Here is a 20479-nt window from a genome sequence, read left to right as displayed (position 1 = left end):
TGGTCTAAAAAAAAAAGAAAAGTGGGTTCATCATAGGAAAGAAAGAAAAAAAAAAAATAGCGAGAGAGAGGTGCCTTGGGAAAGTCACCTGCAAGGAGCTTCCGCCATGTTTATAGTACTAGCACCGAGGTGCAGGTGACGCTTAGATAACGGCCGAAAGTGGCCCCCAGTTGAAGCCTCTGTCTGCCTTCACGTGACTCTTGCAAAAGAAAAACTACTGAAGCTTTGATAGAGTTTTTGGAGGCAAATCGAAAGAGAAACACAAAGGAAAAAAACGGCTCTGAAAAACCTCTGTACCTGAAGAAGCGGCAAGGAAGGTGGTGACCTTTTGAAGTCTTTTCATCCACTAAACGTGCAGGCATTCTTATGGGATTTGACAGGGCCTTGTGGTAAAGACATGGCTCCCAATTTCTCACGGGCTGACTTGAAAATATTTCATGTTTATTGACGTATTCCACGTAAATAACAAACAGAATGTTAAGTGGTTCAGGTCTTGGAGTGCGGTAAAATTGAGACTTGTGCTTGCTCCGGAATAGCTGGCTGAGAGCTTCGTTTCTTAAGCGACAGTTTATCGATGTACAATAATTTGCGTGTCGTAGCGTCATTTCAGTGGCTTCCAAATCAAACCGTGAAAGGCAAGAAATGTTCACCATCAATAGGTATAAATTTGTTTCTAAAAGCAATATACCACTACATTAGCTTAAAGGATAAGAAGTATATATAAGCATGACATATCACCGCAAGCCCTCAAGGAACACGATATATATACATAAGCATGACAGATCGCTGCAAGCACTCAAGGATGACATACGATTAGCTGTGTATACCACTTTTGAAGAAAATATAAAAGGCCAATTTAAACCTATCGCCAAGAATTATATCGAAGCCCCACTGCAAATATATATATTTAAATAAAGTGGTTCTTAACCTGGGGTGCTCGCTAGGGGTACGAAGTCGGTTCCTACTTTAAGGGGTAGGAGGATAAAGCAAAATATATTTTATATAGGCGTTAAATTTTCTACAAAAAAGCAATTATAATAATAATAATAATAAATAATAATAATAATAATAATAATAATAATAATGCAGTGCTCTGAGGTGCAGATAAAGCTGCACCCAGTTTCCTAATGAAGTGGCAACGTTGCATTATAAGAAAAGGAATAAAAACTGATAGCTTCACTAAGGGCAAGGGGATATAATGATGCCTCTAAATTTGGGAATTTTATCAAATTAACGGTAACTAATTTCACAAACGGAGCTATAACGTAGTGGCTCTGTATTTGTTTGTGTGTGTGTTTGTGTGTGTGTTCTTTTTTTTCTAGGTCGTTTCAAACTTTCACACAGGTAAAAAATAAAAATTTACTACGTTACGCATACAACTCAGGGAAAATTATCAGTAATTTTTTTTACTTATATCCCTGTAATAGCTGAATCATTCTTGAATGAATAATGCAAGAGAATGACAGAAGGAAAAATAAGATTGTTACGCAAGATAAGGAAGACAAAAGAAGGAATAAAAAGCTTATGGTAGAGAATTTCCACACCAGAATGATTATTTCGAGTAAAAAATTAGACCAAAACAGTTCGAGTTTCCCACGAATCCTCTGTTCAACTGATAGCGCCTTATTGAGCGCAAAATAAAAGATACTGAACGTAGGTAAACCTTTCAGATGAACAGACGGTATAATTAAAAGCAACATTTGCATATCTGAATCGTCAATAATAACGATGCATAGAAAATAAACGAAGGAAAACTTACGTCAGTTAAAACCAGTGACCGTCATGGATGCAAAATACAGGTTGTTCATAAAGTCCCAGTACCATCACAAGTATTTATTGCTCTGAAACCATATAACATAGAGTAATGCAATTATTTTGTATAGTGAAGTGCTCTGAATGTAAACTTGATGAAATGTAGAACATTCTATAAATAACTGCATTACTCTATGTTATATGGTTTCTGAGCAATAAATATTTGTAATGGTACTGGAACTTTATGGACACCTGTCCTTTACATAACCGTACGACCTTCAGTTAGTTGCCAGTGATAATAAGCCAGCGATAAGACTCAGATGATTCCACCCAACATCATTTTTGATCCAGTGTCAAATCTCAATGTGCAGAATTCAGCTTTCTTCAGGCTGAGGTGAGAGCTGTGGTATCTGTGTCCTGCTAAGTACTAAAAGTAATCAGAATAACCAAAGTCATTTATGAAAAAAACTTTTGAACGCAAAAGATATTAACCCTTCTGTTTTTATAACAGACATACTTTTGGTGTCAATGCAAACTGTTTAAAAAAGAATTTATATTTCTTCGTCAAAATCATTTTTCTTTGATATACGAAACAATTGATAATACTTGGTACGAATAACACCTAGTTTGAAAACTAAAGATATTAATCTTTCGTGATTTATAACAGACGTACTACTTTCGGTATCAATGCAAACTGCTCAGCCTCTCAAAGCTAATTTTTACTTTTAAAAAAACTGACATATTTCTTAATCTAAATAATTTTTCGTTGCTATATAAAACAGAAAAGATATTAACCCTTCGTGATATATAGTGATATATAACATACATACTTTCGGTGTCAATGCAAACTGCTCAGCCTCTCAAATCTAATATTTAAAAAAAAGAGAAAAACTGACTTAATTCTTAGGCAATACGTTGCTCACATTTCTGATTCCCATGACAGGCAATCATGAGAGGAATGCTGGTATTTCTAATAGCTGTGGCTCTGGCCTGTGAGGTTACTTCAGAAATAGGTAAGATTATTCAGACAATTCGTGGCATTTATCACCATTAAAGTCCTTTTTCATTTATATCAGTTCAAATACCATTGATGAAATGCTTAAAGCCACATGAAAAAGTGTTAGGCCGATATCTGTTCATTACCTTTATAGAAATCCTCAAAGTTCACTGTTACTATAAGACGATTCTCTTTCATCATTTTTTCCATCTCTCTCTCTCTCCCTCTCAGAACGACTTCCACGAAGAGTATGTTACTACACGCCCTCCGAAGCTCCCGCCATTGAAGACATACCAGGAGATCTTTGCACGAACGTGCTCTATGCTTTTAGTCGATTATCCGTGGACACATGGGAAATCGAGCCTGCCAACTATCAGGTAGGTTTTCCTTTATCAGATGTTATGGTACTAACACCAATCATTTGGGGGGTATATTCCTGAGCTGTAATCGAGTACTGAGTACCGAACCTTCCCTGAAAAAGCGGGACACCATATCTTAAAAACTAACCATAAAATTTTCTTGAAAATAATCTTATTGTTTCTCAAACCAAAATTACGTCAAGGTCGTGCGTCATGTCACCAGCCCAACCTAACCTAATCTTGGGGAATGGCAAAAAAAAAAAAAAAAAAAAAAAAAAAAAAAAAAAAAAAAAAAAAAACCAGGGCTGGTGCAATACTAGTAGGTTATACATTTCGGTCCCATATCTTAAAAACTAACCATAAAATCTTCTTGAAAATAATCTCACTATGTTTCACACACCCAAATTACGTCAAAGCCTTACCTCACCTATCCAACCCAACCTAACCTAATCTAGGGGCGTGGTGCAATACTAGTAGGCTATACATTTCGGGAATTTGCATTTGGCCACCTGCTCTTTGCTCAGTGATGTCAAGTTTAAGAAACTGCAAATACATTTTGACGATACATGATATGTGCTTCTGCCTGTTGTGTCCAACACTGAAACGTTAAATTTTACGTTAAGGTTGTGGACAGTTAGACTAACGCAAAGTAAATTTTCAATTTCACGAAGTGGTCTACATCATGAGAAAGAAATTCCCACATATGTAAACTATCGTGTTAACAGGCTATTAAAAGATATATTTCTGCAACAAATACTTCACCCCTTTGGTCACGACATTAAGTCTGGGATTGTGATGCAAGTTATGGGAGAGTTATTCTCTGTTTATGAGCTTAGATGCAAGTCTTTTGGTCTGGAGTCCAGACTATAGAGTCTAGACAAAGGAATTCACAGTTGCACAGCATCTACACCTTTCCACTTTCTGTTAATGAAATGGAAACTTTTGCGTAAGAAATTATCCAGATCTGACACATAATTGTCATAACCATTTATTCTCAATATCAATATCCTTCAAGTTCGACATCGTCGAAGGAGGGTACAAGCGTTTCACAGCCCTGAAGGAAAAGTATCCTGAGTTGAAAACTGACCTCTCGATCAACGATGACAACATCGCCTATATGGCCAGGTACAAGCCCAGGAGAGACGCCTTCGTCAGGAGCGTCGTCGGTGAGTTCAGGAAGAGAAATACTTCGTTTATCTTGTCGATATTGCGTCTTTGCGTCTGTATTTTTATCCTTATAATTCTTGTATCAAGATACAATTTTCCTTTAAAGGCAATAATTCGTAAACTAAATTATCAACTTCTTGTTCGCCCGTGGCTTGAGAAAATCGAACAAAAACCGTAATGACTTCTGACGGAAGAAATCGTGACGTGAAAATTTTACCTGCATGACATGAACCCTCCTCCCCTCCCCCTCTCCCACCCAAACCCCCCCCCAAAAAAAAAAAAAAAAAAACCCCCCCCCACACAGATACGGGAATCAAACCAGTAATGTGCTTATGAACTCAGCATTTTTTGTAGGAAAATCAACCATAACTTCAGTTTCCAGATCTGCCACCAGTTTCCAAAGAAATAATGAAACGTTGAGAGAAAATGTTTTCAGGAGATCAGGAGATGCTTTATCCTATTTAGAACTGCTTTTACGTGAATGCATTTCATATCCTCATGTCCCCAAAATTCTGGTCGCCGTCAGATGAAGCTACTTTGGGCCAGTAATTCATCTTAAGTGAAGAATTTATGAACAGCCAGTATCCAGGAACTGATACCTCGCAGTTTTACTGCCCTATCGAAAGGGCATGCGGTCGTAAAAACTCCTTTGTCAAACGATAAACCATACCTGATGTTGCATGTAATATGACATAGAGAGAAGAGGTTTGGTGGATGATGATGCCTTTGATAGAATGCAGTGAAGAAGGTGCATCAGGCAACCGACCCTTTAATGTAAGGATAACTGTGGGAAAGAAGAGAAATCTAACGGAACTACTTCTATTCTCCATCAGATCTTTTAAACACTTACGGATTTGATGGACTCGACATCGACTGGGAATTCCCCCTGTGGCCGATAGAGAGGGAGAATTACCCTGTTTTGGTAAGAAAGTTTCTCTGTCTCTTATAAAAAAAAAAGTTTCTCATAAAAAAAAAATAAAAAAAAAAAAAAAAAAAATCTGACTAACATTAGGTTTGATTAATACTTGGTTGGGTGACCGGTTTGAAATGCAAGACGCCATTGGCTCACACACCTATTGAGCATCCATTAGGCGTGGCGTGAGGCTTGCAATCTCATCCCGAAGCGAGAATGCCATCCTCTTTAATGAAGGGTAACGGGTTATACTTGCAACTACAGTAGATTCACTTCAACCATGCATTTGATGTCTAGGCCAGTCCATTACGACGCTCCTGATTGGCTGTTGATAAGCCAATCACGGGGCTGGAAACTCTCAGTCTCCTCTCTCGAGAGTTCACATAGGCAGGAAGTATGTTCCACCTCTCCTGAGGGGTACTTTTGGAAGACGTATCCCTCAGGAGAGGTGGAACATACATCCTACCCATGTGAACTCTCTCGAGAGAATGAGAGTTTCCAGCCCTATGATTGGCTTATCAACAGCCAATCAGGTGCGTCGGAAGGGACTGGCCTAGACATCAAATGCACGGTTGATGTGAATCTACAACTACTACTACATACACACACACAGACACACACACACACACACGTGCTTATTCATCCTTATAGTCGAGTTTCTTAGTTGGCATGTTCAATCATTCCCATCAGGTCAGTGAACTCCGAGCTGCCTTCGACGCAGAGGGCAAAGGATGGAACCTAACGACCGCTGTTCCCTCATCCCCGATCCTGGCTGACGTGGGATTTGACATTCCGGAGCTTTGTAGGTTCGTGAGACATTGCACTGATTCTCGAGGGGAGATTTAATATTCTTCTTTTCGACCCATTTCCTGGTAGGGGTCGTCGTTTTTAATAGGCCTTTCCCAACGACTCATTTCATAATACGCTTTTGGAATTGTAAGGGAGAAAATTTTGTGGCACAAATGCGGTTACATTTTTCTGAATGCATTGATAAAAAAAGTGAAAAAAATACAAAATGGTGCGAAGCAATCTAGTTTTCTGTAAAACGTATAATCAAGGCCACCGAAAATAGATCCATCTTTCGGTGGTCTCGGTATAATGCTGTATGAGCCGCGGCCAATGAAACTTTAACCACGGCCCGGTGGTGGCCTGTCCTTTATAGCTGCCAGACGCACGATTATGGCTGACTTTAACCTTAAATAGAATATAAAAACTACTGAGTCTAGACGGCTTCAAATTGGTACGTTTGATGTGTGGAGGATTGATGACCAACATACCAACTTTCAGCCCTTTAGCCTCAGTAGTCCTTAAGATCTGAGGCCGGACAGAAACGTTACATTTCTTCATCTCATTTCAGTGTCTTTGACGCAGTCCATTTCATGGGTTACGATCTGAGATCGTCTGAGGAAGGCTTCACCGACGTCCACTCGCCATTATACAGGAGGCCGAACCTCGACTTCTTCATTTTCTACGATTATAACATCGTACGTTAACATCTGCTTTTTGTCCTGTATAGAAATGAATTCGTAGGCTTGATTTAGAATGTAATATCGTTTGTTTGTTTGTATGGTGTTTTTACGTTGCATAGAACCAGTGGTTATTCAGCAACGGGACCAACGACTTCACATGACTTCCGGACCACGTCGAGAGTGAACTTCTATCACCAGAAATACACGTCTCACACCTCAGTGGAATGCCCGAGAATCGAACTCGCGGTCAGCGTGGTGGAACGCCAACGCCATACCGACCACGCCACTAAGGCGCTGAATGTAATGTCGTGTTAATAGGAATATGCAGTGTGAATATTTAGAAGAAACGGTAATGTGGGTCGGATTTCCTTCTTTTCTTTGCATCTATTTAGTATATTTATTTCAATGATGAATTACAACAAATCTGTATAGTAATTATGGAGGAGAACCGATAATGAGGGCAAGGTTTTCCAACTTTTCTGCTTATTTATTTATTTATTTACTTATTTTTTTTTCTTTTTTTTTGCCAGAATGACGATATACGGGTCAAAAAGGGATTCCGTCGACTTCCAACTTTTCTTCTTATATTTCTATTTATTTATTTATTTACTTATTTATTTTTTATTTATTTGTTTATATTTTTTTTGCCAGGATGACAGTATACTCTAGTGGTCAAAGAGGGATGCCCTCGACTTCCAACTTTTCTTCTTATATTTCTATTTATTTATTTATTTATTTATTTTTTATTTCTGCCAGAATCTCGGTATACTCTAGTGGGTCAAAGAGGGATGCCCTAGAATTATTATTATTATTATTATTATTATTATTATTATTATTATTATTATTATTATTATTATTATTATTATTATTTATTGGAAGGAGACCCTCTTTCAAACAATCTTATTGAAAGATATTGCTGCATCAGCTGCATTCAGCTTGTAAATGCAGAAGACTATTTACAAGATGAATGAAGCTGAAGCAGCAATATCTTTCAATAAGACTTATTAATTATTATATTATTATTTTTTTTTTTTGCCAGAATGACGGCATCCTCAAGTGGGTCACAGAGGGATGCCCTCGACACAAACTCATTTTGGGCGTTCCCTTTTACGGACGAAGCTTCACCCTGATCAAGGCCGAGAGACACGGCTTGCACGCGCTCGCTGAAATCGAATGGGGTGGATGGTACGACTATGGCAAGGTAAAGTTCGTCCTAGCGTTCATTCGCGTAATAAAGACATCTCAGCATCATATTTCACAGCATACGATAACACCATCGACTCCCAACTTCGTCTTCATGCCAGAACGTCGATTATTTTCTTTAGTTTCTGCTGTTTCTCTTCACTATCCCAAACCAGTGACTCTTGCTGACAAATTCTTCGCTTCGTCTTCACTATCCCAAACCAGTCACTATTGCTGACAAATTTTTCACTTCCTCTTCACTATCCCAAACCAGCCACTTTTGCTGACAAATTCTTCACTTCCTCTTCACTATCCCAAACCAGCCACTCTTGCTGACAAATTCTTCACTTCCATCATAAAAATGCTCGATCATTTTACCGTACATTTAAGAAGTATTAAGCTTATTGGGGTAATAGGAATTTTTCTAGTATGTAAAACTTGCGTTTGGATTGGATACGCTACAAGTTTGGTAATGAACTTTTTGACATGTTTTCATTACATATTTTAGAAGCGTAACTGACAATAATAACTATTTGTAGATGTGCAAGAGTTTCATTGATGATCCAGGATGGGGCTGGGGTTACGACGATGTAGGTCTAGTGCCTTACGCTTTTAAAGGTAAGAATTACCATGACTCTGTGACTGACAATGTACATGCTAATACTACTATTACTATTCTTTTAATTCTCTCATTCAATCTTTTCCCCGTTAATCAACGCTTCAAGTCAACGATGCCAAATTTTTCAGTAACTCAAATGGAGAATAAAGTTCCCAAAAACGAGCACTAAAGATAAAAATCTTATCATCTGAACTTCACTTTCTGCACCAGACACCTTCTGGGTCGGATACGAGGATACGGACAGTCTCTCCATCAAGATGAACTACATCAGAGAAATGGGTTTTGGAGGGGCTATGAACTGGCAGCTGAACTGCGATGATTACAGTGGATACTGTGGTCAAGGGAAATGGCCACTGTTGAAGTAAGTTGCAAATCGATATGTCATTTGTAGATCAAGTAAACTGCTAGATTACGGTGAGTTTGTAGGTCTTATGAAGCCAGCAAATTGAAACGTAATTTGCTCCTTTTTATCGTCAACTGAAATATATTGATAATTGAAAATACCGAAATGTGCACTTATGTTATGCAACTGTTTTTGAATATTCTCAAAGATAAAGCAGGCCGTGAACATCAAAGTTTATACGTACATAAAACACTTCAGATTATCAGTTAATATCTTGGTATTTTTCCAGTGCCTTAAACGATGGACTCCAGAACTATACTGTGCCAGTCAAGTTTTCTTCCGAAAACGGTGAAACTAACGATGACTAAGTGGCAACTCGGCGCCTTCATGATACAGAGAGACAGACAGACAGAGACAGAGAGAGACAGAGACAGAGACAGAGACAGAGACAGAGAGAGAGAGAGAGAGAGAAAAGTACTCAAAATATTGAAATAAAGCTTGTGAATAACAAATAATTTACTTTTATTTTTTCTCCTTTTCCAGTGTGTATCTTACACACTGGAAAAATCATTAGTACAGAAAATTTAGAAATTGAGGGAGAAGAGACACATGCATAAGGAAAAGCAGAAGAGGAAAGAAATGTAAAATAAATTATTGGATCAAAGCAGGAGTCAGAAGAATTCCGACTGAATAGCGTCGTAGGGGTGGGTGGCGCGGGGGGAGGGGGGGGGGTGGGGGGGGGCTGTAGAGGGACATTCACCATCCACGAGTCAAGTTCTAAGAGTGAACGAATGTGAAAAACGTGAAGTAGATAATGATTCCGTTGATGAATTTCAGAGATAAGGAAAAACCAAGGAGACTAAATTGTGCTCCTTAGGGAACAGATTAGGGTTCTTTAACTAAGCAGATGAAAGGCCGACAATGAAGGAAGTTTTATCAAAACGTGGATGCAGCAAATACCACAATTTGATGGGTTCATCTCGGCAGCTTTAGTCAGCTTCTGCGTGGCTATTTCAAACTATAACTGTATTTAAGTTTAATGTAGAAATGTGGTACTGAACGTCTGCGCTAAAAAGTTTTACTTTAAGGATAAGGAACAGAAAGACAAAGGAGTATCTTTTTTTATTACTAATTAAAGAAACCCATCGATCAACAAGTATACACTCTGGTGCTTCTCACGGAACTCTGCTGGGAGCATCCACTGGGACGGTATAGTTTTCAAGACCGTAGTTCAGTGTTCTGTAATGAGATATGGAAATATATGACTCTAACGGCAATAATATATTATAAATATTCTCTGTACGTGTGTGAGAACTGAGTTCAGCATCAATAATAGGCCCTATGATGTCGTAGCTGCTAATGAAAGAGTTGCTTTTCACCTATTTGCTTTGTTAGACTATAATTTTATCGTTTCCTTGATGCTCAAGTCTCCATTGTATTATTCTTTCCGCAAAGGAAGTTATGCTTTCATTTAGGTTTATTTGTCTGGTTCTTTGTTCGTTAGCAAGTTTTTGCGAAGACCAAAGGTGGACCCTGTGCTGATAATAGGTGAATATATTTAGGAAGATAGGACTATAACTCCTGGGTGAGAAGTGAGCTTTTGAAAGATCGAGCGTTCAGTCTCCGCTGAAGTTTGCAATCTCAAAACCATTTTTCTACCATCGTTATTTCTTAGCTGTTGTTATTGGAGTTGTTTTATTAGTTTGTTGCTTTCAGTTTTGTTGCAGTTATCAATTACTTGTAACATAGAGCACCTAAACTCACCTGAGCAGAGGGTATGTGCCCTGTCCGCAATACCCAGTGTAATCGTCAGTGTTGATTCTCCAGTTCATGGCCCCACCAAATCCTTGCTCCCGGATGTAGTTCATCTTGATCATGAGAGAGTCCGCGTCTTCGTAACCAATCCATAACAGATCTGAGAAAACGAGGTAAAATGTATACACTCGCAGAAAGAAGTTAAGTAACAGTTTTCTTAAATCATCAGACGACACAGTGTGTTGAATAATGCAACACCTGGCAACTCTAGAATGGGGGTGGAGCTTAAAAAGCCATCCTGTTTGTTACTTCTGCAGTGTGGGGTCTGCGGTGGGAGGTTGAAACCAACATTCTTTTGAAGCTTCAAATTCAAGTCAATGGCTCCTGTGGGTTTGTTCTGTGTGAATAGGTTTCATCTACTGAAATGAAACAATAATAATAGGCCTACCTTTGTAAGCCCACGGTACCAAACCGACGTCGTCATATTCCCGAACCCAGCCTGGTTCGTCGAGGAAGCTTTTGCAAATCTGGAATAAGGGAATTAGGAAGTTTCTCTGTGAGTATTATCACCTTCTACTCGTTTCTACCTCTTTTCCTTTCACTGTTTCATCATATTGCCTCTTTATTACTTTCTTCGAGATCTTTGGTGTGATTTTATATTCAAATTTACTGGTGCATGACGTATGGCATAATGTGCGCGCAAGCCATGAGCAGTGAGCTCAGTGGAGCAGTTAAAACAAATTTATATATACATATATATGTATATATATATACATGTATAGCATGTATATGTGTGTAGATACACACACACACACACACACACATATATATAATATATATATATCTATATCTCCTATATATATATATATTCTATATATATATATATATATATATATATATATATATATATATATATATATATATAGATAGATAGATATGTATATATATATAGATATATATATATATATATATATATATATATCTATTATATCAATTATCTCTATGTGTATATAGTGTATATATATTATATATATATATATATATATTATATTTTGTTGTGTGTGTGTGTTTGTACATAGGCATGCATATCCAAATAAAGTTTACAAACAACAAACGTATAATATTATGAATGATCACGTCTACTCAAGAAACCACTGTTGTTCACGAGCGTTACTCCCATCACTAGGCCTAGCAAACCATACCAGTCTTACCTCGTTATAGTTGACCCAACCGGCTTTGCCGAATTTCGCCGGGGCGTGGAGGTTGTGCCAAGATGGATTCAGGAGAGTGAAAGATCGCCCGTAGAAGGGCACGCCTAACATCAGCTTGTGTCGAGGGCAGCCGTCATTGACCCATTTCATTATGCAGTCATTCTAGTGCAAGAGAGGTTGTGATTATCAAAGAAAATATTTTTAAACTTAGGGAAATTGTCGTGCGATGCCGTGAAGTAAGTCTTAAGTTCTATTTTCATTGGAAGAACAATGAACTGTTGCCTTTTCAGATAGCATGTCGTCTTTCTGTTGATTCAGAGGTGGATTTTTAAAATGAAAAAATCAATAATCATACCATGAACAACAAATAGATAAAACTCTAGCGATATCTCAAAACTACTTACATTCATAGAAAACGAGAAAACTTACCACATTGGTGTAATAATAGATGAAAAAATCAAGCTTCGGTCTCCTATACAAGAGAGAGTGAACGTCGGTGAAACCTTCCTCTTCGCTCCTCAGGTCGTAACCCATGAAATTCACGGAATCCAAAGACCTATGATACAAAAGGAAACGTTTGAAAATATAGCATTCGAACCATAATCTTGGCCAAGAAATTCGTTTTCAGAATCTATGGTTTAAATACTTAGATGTACACAGTTCTTGAAAGTCTTTCGTATCCTGCATATAAGAGAGAGAGAGAGAGTGAGAGAGTAGACTAACTTGCAGAGTGCTGGCACATCGTAGCCCATGGCTGTCAAGTAGATGTTGGAAGGCACAGCCATACTCAGATTCCAGCCTCGTCCCTCTGCATCAAAAGCTGCTCGCAGTTCGTCGATCTCAAAAAAAAAAAAAAAAAAAAAAAAAAAAGTGGGCAAATGAGTTACCAGACGAGGAGATTATCTTATGTTGCTACCCACGAAAGCAAGAAAGAAAAGGTTAAAAATTCTGCGCATGCTCTAATTACACCACATGCAGTTCCTACAGAGACAACTGTAGATATAAATATACGCAATGCATAAGTACATTTTAAAAGGTAATGAGCGCTATCTGTGATGCCTTTACTTACTAGGACGGGATAATTCTGCCTTTCGATCGGCAGCTGTGGAAACTCCCAGTCTATATCGAACCCATCAAACCCATATTCGGACAGCAGCTCTGCAAAGACGGATGTAATGTGAGTTGATAGTTGACGTGTTTTCACGAGAAAATAATTCTTCAAGTGAATAAATAAATCCCATTACAAAGCATTTAGTTACTCCGGAAGACCCGATAAGAATCATAGTATAATTATGCTATTTATCATTCCTTCATTAAGAATACTGACAAGCTATTTAAGAAAGTGAACGTAAGGAATATTATAAGAACAATCTACCAAACTTTATTACAAACCAGTGAACCTAAAATAATTTAGATAATTTTATTATTTTCTCCCTCCTTTGTAATGACTTACACTCGTCCTCATCCCCTTCCTCACCTTCCCATTCCTCCCCCCACCCCAACCACACACACCACCACCACCCTCTGACCCTATTTTATTTTCATTATCTCTCCCATCTGGCAAACTGATAATCCCTTCGAAAACAAAAAACAGATTAGCGATGCAGCGCACCAGGTGTGTCTATACCCAGTGACAACAGTTGGGACGAACTTCGTCTCAGGTGTATCTATACCAGGTCCTGGTCTATACTCACTGACAACACTTGTGACGAACATGTCTCATGTGTGTCTATACCAGGGTCCTGGTCTGTACTCACTGACAACACTTGTGACGAACTTCTCAGGCGTGTCTGTAACGGGGTCCTGGTCTATACCCACATACAACACTTGTGACGAACATGTCTCATGTGTGTCTATAACCAGGTCCTGGTCTACACTCACTGACAACACTTGTGACGAACTTGTCGCAAGTGTGTCTGTACCAGGGTCCTGGTCTATACTCACTGATAACACTTGTGAGGAACTTCGTCTCAGGTGTGTCTACTATACCAGGGTCCTGGTCTAAACTCCCTGACAATACTTGTGACGAACTTGTCTCAAGTGTGTCTGTACCAGGGTTCTGGTCTATACTCACTGGCAACACTTGTGACGAACTTCGTCTCAGGTGTGTCTACTATACCAGGGTCCTGGTCTAAACTCACTGACAACACTTGTGATGAACTTGTCTCAGGTGTGTCTGTACCAGGGTCCTGATCTAAACTCACTGACAACACTTGTGACGAACTTGTCTCAGGTGTGTCTGTACCAGGTACTGGTCTATACTCAGACAACACTTGTGACGAGCTTGTCTCAGGTGTGTCTGTACCAGGGTCCTGTTCTTTACTCACTGACAACACTAGCGACGAACTTGTCTCTCCTCTCCTTGTACCTGACCAGGTACTTGAAATTTTCGTGGCCAAACGACAGATCAGTTTTCAGGTCAGGAAACTTCTCCTTGAGACCCGTGAATCTCTTGTAGCCTCCTTCTTCGATGTCGAACTGAAATTCATAAAATAATAGGCCTATTTTTTGGATTGTAATTTTATTTGATGACTTCAGTAAAGTTCATACAAAAATTAAACAAAACAGATGATGAGAGTAACTAGTCACTTAGGATTGTTTTTTTTTTTTATCTTTTATCTGGTCGTGATCTGGATTTGTTAACTAAAAAAAGCTTATAATAAAGGCCTAACAATAAGCAATAAGCAATAATTATTTCGTGTTTCGGTACCTTTCATTCAAAATTGTTATGAAATTTTATCAATCAACTGTAACAGTGCCTTGCTTTATTGTACAACTAGGATATTTTTAAAATATTCTTAGTTTAATTTCATTTCATTGTTTTCATTTGGCTAACAATTTTCTATTGGCTATTATTTCTCATCATTAATCATTGCTGTTGTTTCCTTTTCCTGTTCAAGGTTGTTAGTCAGTAAATAAGCTCTTGGATTATTTCATAAGAACATAAATACCATTTTTTATCTTTTACTTCTTTCTTATCGTTGAAAATAGTGTTCCAACTATCCGACTCCATCTTCACTACATCGTTATGTCCACTTGTATAAAGGCCACCACTAACTTTCAGTTATAACTGCTCAGTTATGTCGGACTGTGCAGGCATAAGTAAACCCACTAACGTTCAGCTATGTCTGCACAGTTGAACGTTTGTGGATTCATTTCTGTGCAGAGATAACTGCGCAGTTGTATTTGAACGTTAGTGGCGGCCTTACAGCAACAGTATCAAAACACCCCTTTTAGATATGCCTTGCTTGCGCATGAGATCTTCTTCTTCAACTAACCTTATAGTTTCCTGGTACGAGTTCCCATGTGTCCGTGTTCAAAGAGCCGAAGCTGTAGAGGATGTTTGTGCAGAGGTCACCTGGAACGTCTTCGATGTCGGGGTTTCCTGGCGTGTAGTAACACACTATGCGAGGAGGGCGTCCTTCTGAAGTTTTCGTAATAAGGGGAAAAAAAGTTGTTGTGTGAGAATATTCAAGCTACGCGATGTTTGATTGTTGTAGGTCTAAATAATAAAATAAAATTATGAGAATTACCAAAAGCACTTGGAGTTAGGTCTATTCGGCATGATTAAATGATGGGAAATATTTTCCTACACTTCTCAACGTGTGACCTCACTACATTATAACATGTCATAAACATTGCGGTTACTGACTGCTATATATCACAAATAGGTTAAAACAAGTCAGCGAACTTAAGTATAGACCTAACCTTTGGTACAGACGCCCAACGAAGAATTGGCGTAGTTTCTTAATTCATTGTTCGTTATGGAAATATTGCCATATGCAGGTGCCACATTATTTACTTAACAATAAATAACATTTCCTTTCAAAGGTGCTATACTTGAAATAAATTACATTAGAATTGAGTAGACTTATTCAACGTATCAAAGATAATTATTTTGCAAAGTAAGGAAAATGTATACCGATGGGTCCACGATTGCAAATTTTATTCTCAACTCTAGCTTCGTGACAGCATACCGAAGATTTTGAAGTTGGCTTTGCTGCCGCTCGAGTCTTGACTCAAGTATCGTATTACACTGGGGTGTTGTCATTTCGTCTCCTACAGCCGATATATAATACATCAAGGCATTAACATTCTTTGAAAACGATGTTTAAACAAACTAATTTTGTCCTTTGATCAATATAATAATTTGCATGACACATTTAGTGGGCCTAAATTGGACTTCTGATTTTCCCACATGATTAGCCTAGGTCTATTTTCAGCAGTATACTCTCTCGGATACGTAATATTAATGAATATTTAAATTGACAATATATATATATATGTGTGTGTGTGTGTCAGGTAATAGCAGCGCCATCTATTGAGTGGTTTTGTAGAGTAATCTCAGCGCCATCTCTTGTTTGGTTAAATAATTATTTGGTGATGGTGAGTTGGAGTTAATTATTTTTTCTTAACTATCCTTGTTGGGTTTCCGTAAGTGACTTCAATTTTCGCCCTCATTTGTCTGTGATTGCCGCCTGACACCTACCACTACATATGAAGGTATTTATATTTTACATATAAGTAAACGAATAGTGTTAATGTTAATTAACATGTTATTTAAACTTATGTTTTAGAATGGTTGTAAATAACTGTTGTGAGGTGATTGTAAAGTGATTTTGTTTAAGGATATTTGTGAATTGTTCACCTATTGTTGAGGTGTTTAAATGTTAATACATGGTCTGATTTTGTGTTTTTCCAGGCTCCTACCCTTACATATATATATGATGATTTCGTATCTGGGGTTACTTTTGGCCTAGCCTCATAACTCGAGCTAATTAACAACATTGACTTGTCCACCTATTTATTGATGTACTTTCGAAGCTTGTGGCCTACCAACAGTGCTAACCATCGCTTCAGATCTTCAAGAAGTAGTCATATTTGTTATCTCATAGAACATATGTTGATCAGTTATGTATATAATTCATTTACTTCAAAATTAATAGATTTATTTGGCTATGACTTAATTTTGAAATATATATTTTGTGCATTTATTCTATTCATGTGTTTGTGTTCCCTCAGTGTAACTATTAACATAAATGTAAACAGAGATCATATCCTGCAAATAGTTAAGAACCATCGACTATATATATATATATATTATATATATATATATATATATATATATATATATATATATATATATATATTTATCTGCTTTATTTGATTATTCCCGTTATTCTTGTTTTATTAGCCATGTTCGCCTTTCTTATCCTTTTCATAATAGCTTATCATAATTAACTCTGACCTAGCTATTCAAAGTCAAAAAGCAATCATAAAAAAATCAAACGAATATAATTGTCTTATTTTTTATCGAATTCCTTGCATATCATCCTGTTTCATCTGGACACGTTAGAAAGCTGTGGGAGTCAAAACTGACGAATACATTAAGAAAGGCCTACTTTCATTAAAGCTTTCTTAGGGCTTCTCTCTGTAGCTATTCATTTCTTCAAAATAGAAATTATTTCAAATTAGTTTCACATGTATACCTAGACCTACTACCATAAGCATATTATAAAGTAGCTGAAAGGATAAGAAATATGAAAGGTGACGTTCTCGTTTAAGTCTTTCATGTTTTTTTTTTTCAAGAAAAACCTACTGCTTTAATCAAGAGTTGCTCTTTGACGGCTACAGGGTGTAACACGAGTGTATGGACATATTTTGTGGAATGAAAGAGTTTCTTTGAACAGAAAATATTTTATAAACATGCATTTTAAGGCGTCCGTTGTTGGTGCGGGGAATTTTAAAATAACAGTTATCATTAGTGACGCTTTCACTCGATGAGTTCGTATCGAGAAGTCGGTTCGAGTCGCCTGAGATGTAGATGAGAGCGGAGGTGGCGTATAGGAGTGATGGAAGGATTAGGCCGATGTTAATAAAGTATCTCCCAGTGAAATGTATTCTTTAGGTTTTAAAGAAAAAATGCATGCATCATTGAAACTGTTTCCCTCCTTATCCGTGGTATTCACTGGCCACCGATAAAAAAAAAAAGAAAAAAAAGTAAGCCTAACTGAATCTCTCATCCATCAAAGATAAGTTGCTTATTCATTAGACTTGTTCATTAGACAACAATCAAAGATTTCAAGTGTAGATTTAAAAATCTCTTCCTCTCCATCTAAAGTATTCATCAGACACCAGTCATAAGCGTAGAGCTAGTCATGATTCCTGGTTCAGCAATGTCGTGACGAGGCACTAGAATTTAAAGTTCACAAATGAATGTTGCTCAGCAACATTTACACTACTGTATTGTCTTGCTCTCTTGTGGTGCTTCGAGGTGTTCCACCTCTAGGCCCATGTTCTAAATTTTGCCGTTCTTTAAACAATTTGATTCATCTATGCATGATTCTCTCCGGTTTGTTAAGCTTTCTTGATATCTCTCCAACAGGAACTTGCACCGAATGCAGTGCAATAATTCTCTCGCTCATCGAGGGATGTTTCTTAGACCGATAAATGACACATTGACATTAGATTCCCGTGCAAATAACATCGTTCGCGTCAATTTTGCTATGTGGAAAATAGTTTTACACAATAACATAACATAATGTTCTAAAGATATCAGTGACTGTTTTTAACGTCATTACACATGATTTCTTCCATCTTTGAAAAGAAAAATAGATAAATAAGGCATGAATCGTGTGTCAGGCAGGTGAACGAAAAATTATGAATCTCTGCCACCAGTTTTTTGGCCGACAGTACATACAGGACAATTGTAGAGTGGACGCACCCTTAGAGATACGGAAAAGTCCCATGAACAATAGGAATTTAGAACTTGCTGTTATTTCCATAAAAAAGCAAGAATTTTAAACATTTATGCACAGCACTAGACAGAGAAATACAGGCATTTATAAAGGATAAAAACTTCTTACCATTCGGGGCCTGAGAGGCAGTGCCATGCATCAAAACTAGGCCTAGAAGGAGATAAACGAGTCTTCTCATTTTCGAGAGGAATTCAGTCACTACGACACAACTGCAGGTCTTAACTCCTGCCTTTTAGAAGACTCGTATCAAATGCAGACCTTGGAGATCCTTCTACTTTGAAAGATAAATAGTAGCCCTTTTCCCACGTTCTGTAAGAGCTTCACATCTCTATCATTCGCCTGAGTGAAAGGGTGAGAGAATCAGGCAGGTTGTTTCACTGTTATCGCGCCTTGAATAACGTTCTTTTCTTCTTCTTCCTTTTATTTTTAGCAAAGTTAGATAATGAGAGATAAACATCAAGAGCTATTTCTGTTAACCAGAAGAGTGTTCCAGTCCATCCTAAAACAAAACTTAATTGTTATGAACCACATAGCTCCTGATTTGACCCACAGATCTTCTCTTTCCATTGACTATAAGTATCCATGGAAAAATGTTGCAACTCTACGTTAGAACAGCTCTTTATCTTGGGTCTAGAAGTCTGAAATTTCTATTTATGTAATTCTATTGGGAACAACTGTTACCGACAAGTATTTTTTTTTTCATTGCCAGAATATCGCAATTAATACCAGGAAACGAGGGCATGGTACAGACCGCCAACGAAGAATTGGCGTAGTCTCTTAATTCATTGTTCGTTATGGAAATATTGCCATATGCAGGAGCCAGATTATTTACTTAACAATAAATAACATTTCCTTTCAAAGGTGCTATACTTGAAATAAATTACATTAGAATTGAGTAGACTTATTCAACGTGTTAAAGATAATTATTTTGCAAAGTAAGGAAAATATATACCGATGGGTCCACGATTTCTAATTTTATTCTCAACTCTAGCTTCGTGACAGCATATCGAAGGATTTTGAAGTTGGCTTTGCTGTCGCTCGAGTCTTGACTCAACGTAACGTACTGCACTGGGGTGTTGTCATTTCGTCTCCTACAGCCCATAAATAATACATCAAGGCTTTAACATTCCTTGAAAACGATGTTTAATTAAACTAATTTTGTCCTTTGATCAAAAAAATAATTTGCATGGCACATTTAGTGGGCCTAAATTGGACTTCTGATTTTCCCACATGATTAGCCTAGGTCTATTTTCAGCAGTATACTCTATCGGATACATAATATTAATGAATATTTAAATCGACAATACATATATAATATTATATATAAGATATTGTATATAATATATATATTATATATAGATTATTAGATATATAGATATAGAGATATATATATATAATATAATCGCTTAATGAATATTTAAATCGAAAATATACATATATATATATATATATTGCTTTCTGTTTATTTGATTATTCCCGTTATTCTTGTTTTATTAGCCATGTTCGCCTTTCTTCTTACCTTTTCATAATTGCTTAACATAATTAACTCAGACCTTATTCAGTCTTATTTTTTATCGAATTCCTTGCATATCATCCTGTTTCATTTGGACACGTTGGAAAGCTGTGGGAGTCAAAACTGACGAATACATTAAGAAAGGCCTACTTTCATTAAAGCTTTCTTAGGTTGATCTTTCTGTTGCTATTCCTTTCTTCTAAATAGAAATTAATTCAAATTAGTTTCACATGTATACCTAGACCTACTACCATAAGCATATTATAAGTAGCTGAAAGGATAAGAAATATGAAAGGTGACGTTCTCATTTAAGTCTATTTCATATTTTTTTTTTTCCAAGTAAAACCTACTGCTTTAATCAAGGGTTGCTCTTTGACGGCTACAGGGTGTAACACGAGTATATGGACATATTTTGGGGAATGAAAGATAAAGTTTCTTTGA

The 20479-nt window shown here is 37.3% G+C and overlaps 2 protein-coding genes across 2 annotated transcripts; one reads left to right on the top strand and one right to left on the bottom strand.

Annotated features, from left to right (window-relative positions):
• The first annotated feature begins 2031 nt into the window (after window positions 1–2031).
• LOC135212877 (endochitinase-like) lies at window positions 2032–9304 on the top strand. Its single transcript, XM_064246637.1, has 11 exons — window positions 2032–2146; window positions 2696–2765; window positions 2981–3126; window positions 4124–4274; window positions 5109–5197; window positions 5879–5994; window positions 6546–6672; window positions 7697–7858; window positions 8379–8457; window positions 8669–8819; window positions 9091–9304. The coding sequence occupies exons 2-11, from the start codon at window positions 2702–2704 to the stop codon at window positions 9167–9169; spliced, it is 1164 nt and encodes a 387-aa protein (XP_064102707.1). The 5' UTR covers window positions 2032–2146; window positions 2696–2701; the 3' UTR covers window positions 9170–9304.
• Window positions 9305–9911: 607 nt separating this feature from the next.
• Window positions 9912–18860, bottom strand: LOC135212876 (endochitinase-like). Its single transcript, XM_064246636.1, has 10 exons — window positions 18634–18860; window positions 15046–15191; window positions 14095–14245; window positions 12837–12925; window positions 12491–12606; window positions 12197–12323; window positions 11768–11929; window positions 11005–11083; window positions 10566–10716; window positions 9912–10040 (listed from the first exon to the last, which is right to left on the bottom strand). Exons 1-10 carry the CDS (start codon window positions 18701–18703, stop codon window positions 9977–9979), a joined length of 1155 nt encoding a protein of 384 aa, XP_064102706.1. The 5' UTR covers window positions 18704–18860; the 3' UTR covers window positions 9912–9976.
• Window positions 18861–20479: the final 1619 nt, after the last annotated feature.

The sequence above is a fragment of the Macrobrachium nipponense genome, chromosome 41, assembly GCF_015104395.2.
Source record: "Macrobrachium nipponense isolate FS-2020 chromosome 41, ASM1510439v2, whole genome shotgun sequence".
Classification (NCBI taxonomy): Eukaryota; Metazoa; Arthropoda; class Malacostraca; order Decapoda; family Palaemonidae; genus Macrobrachium; species Macrobrachium nipponense.
This window is presented reverse-complemented; position numbering and strand designations above follow the sequence as displayed.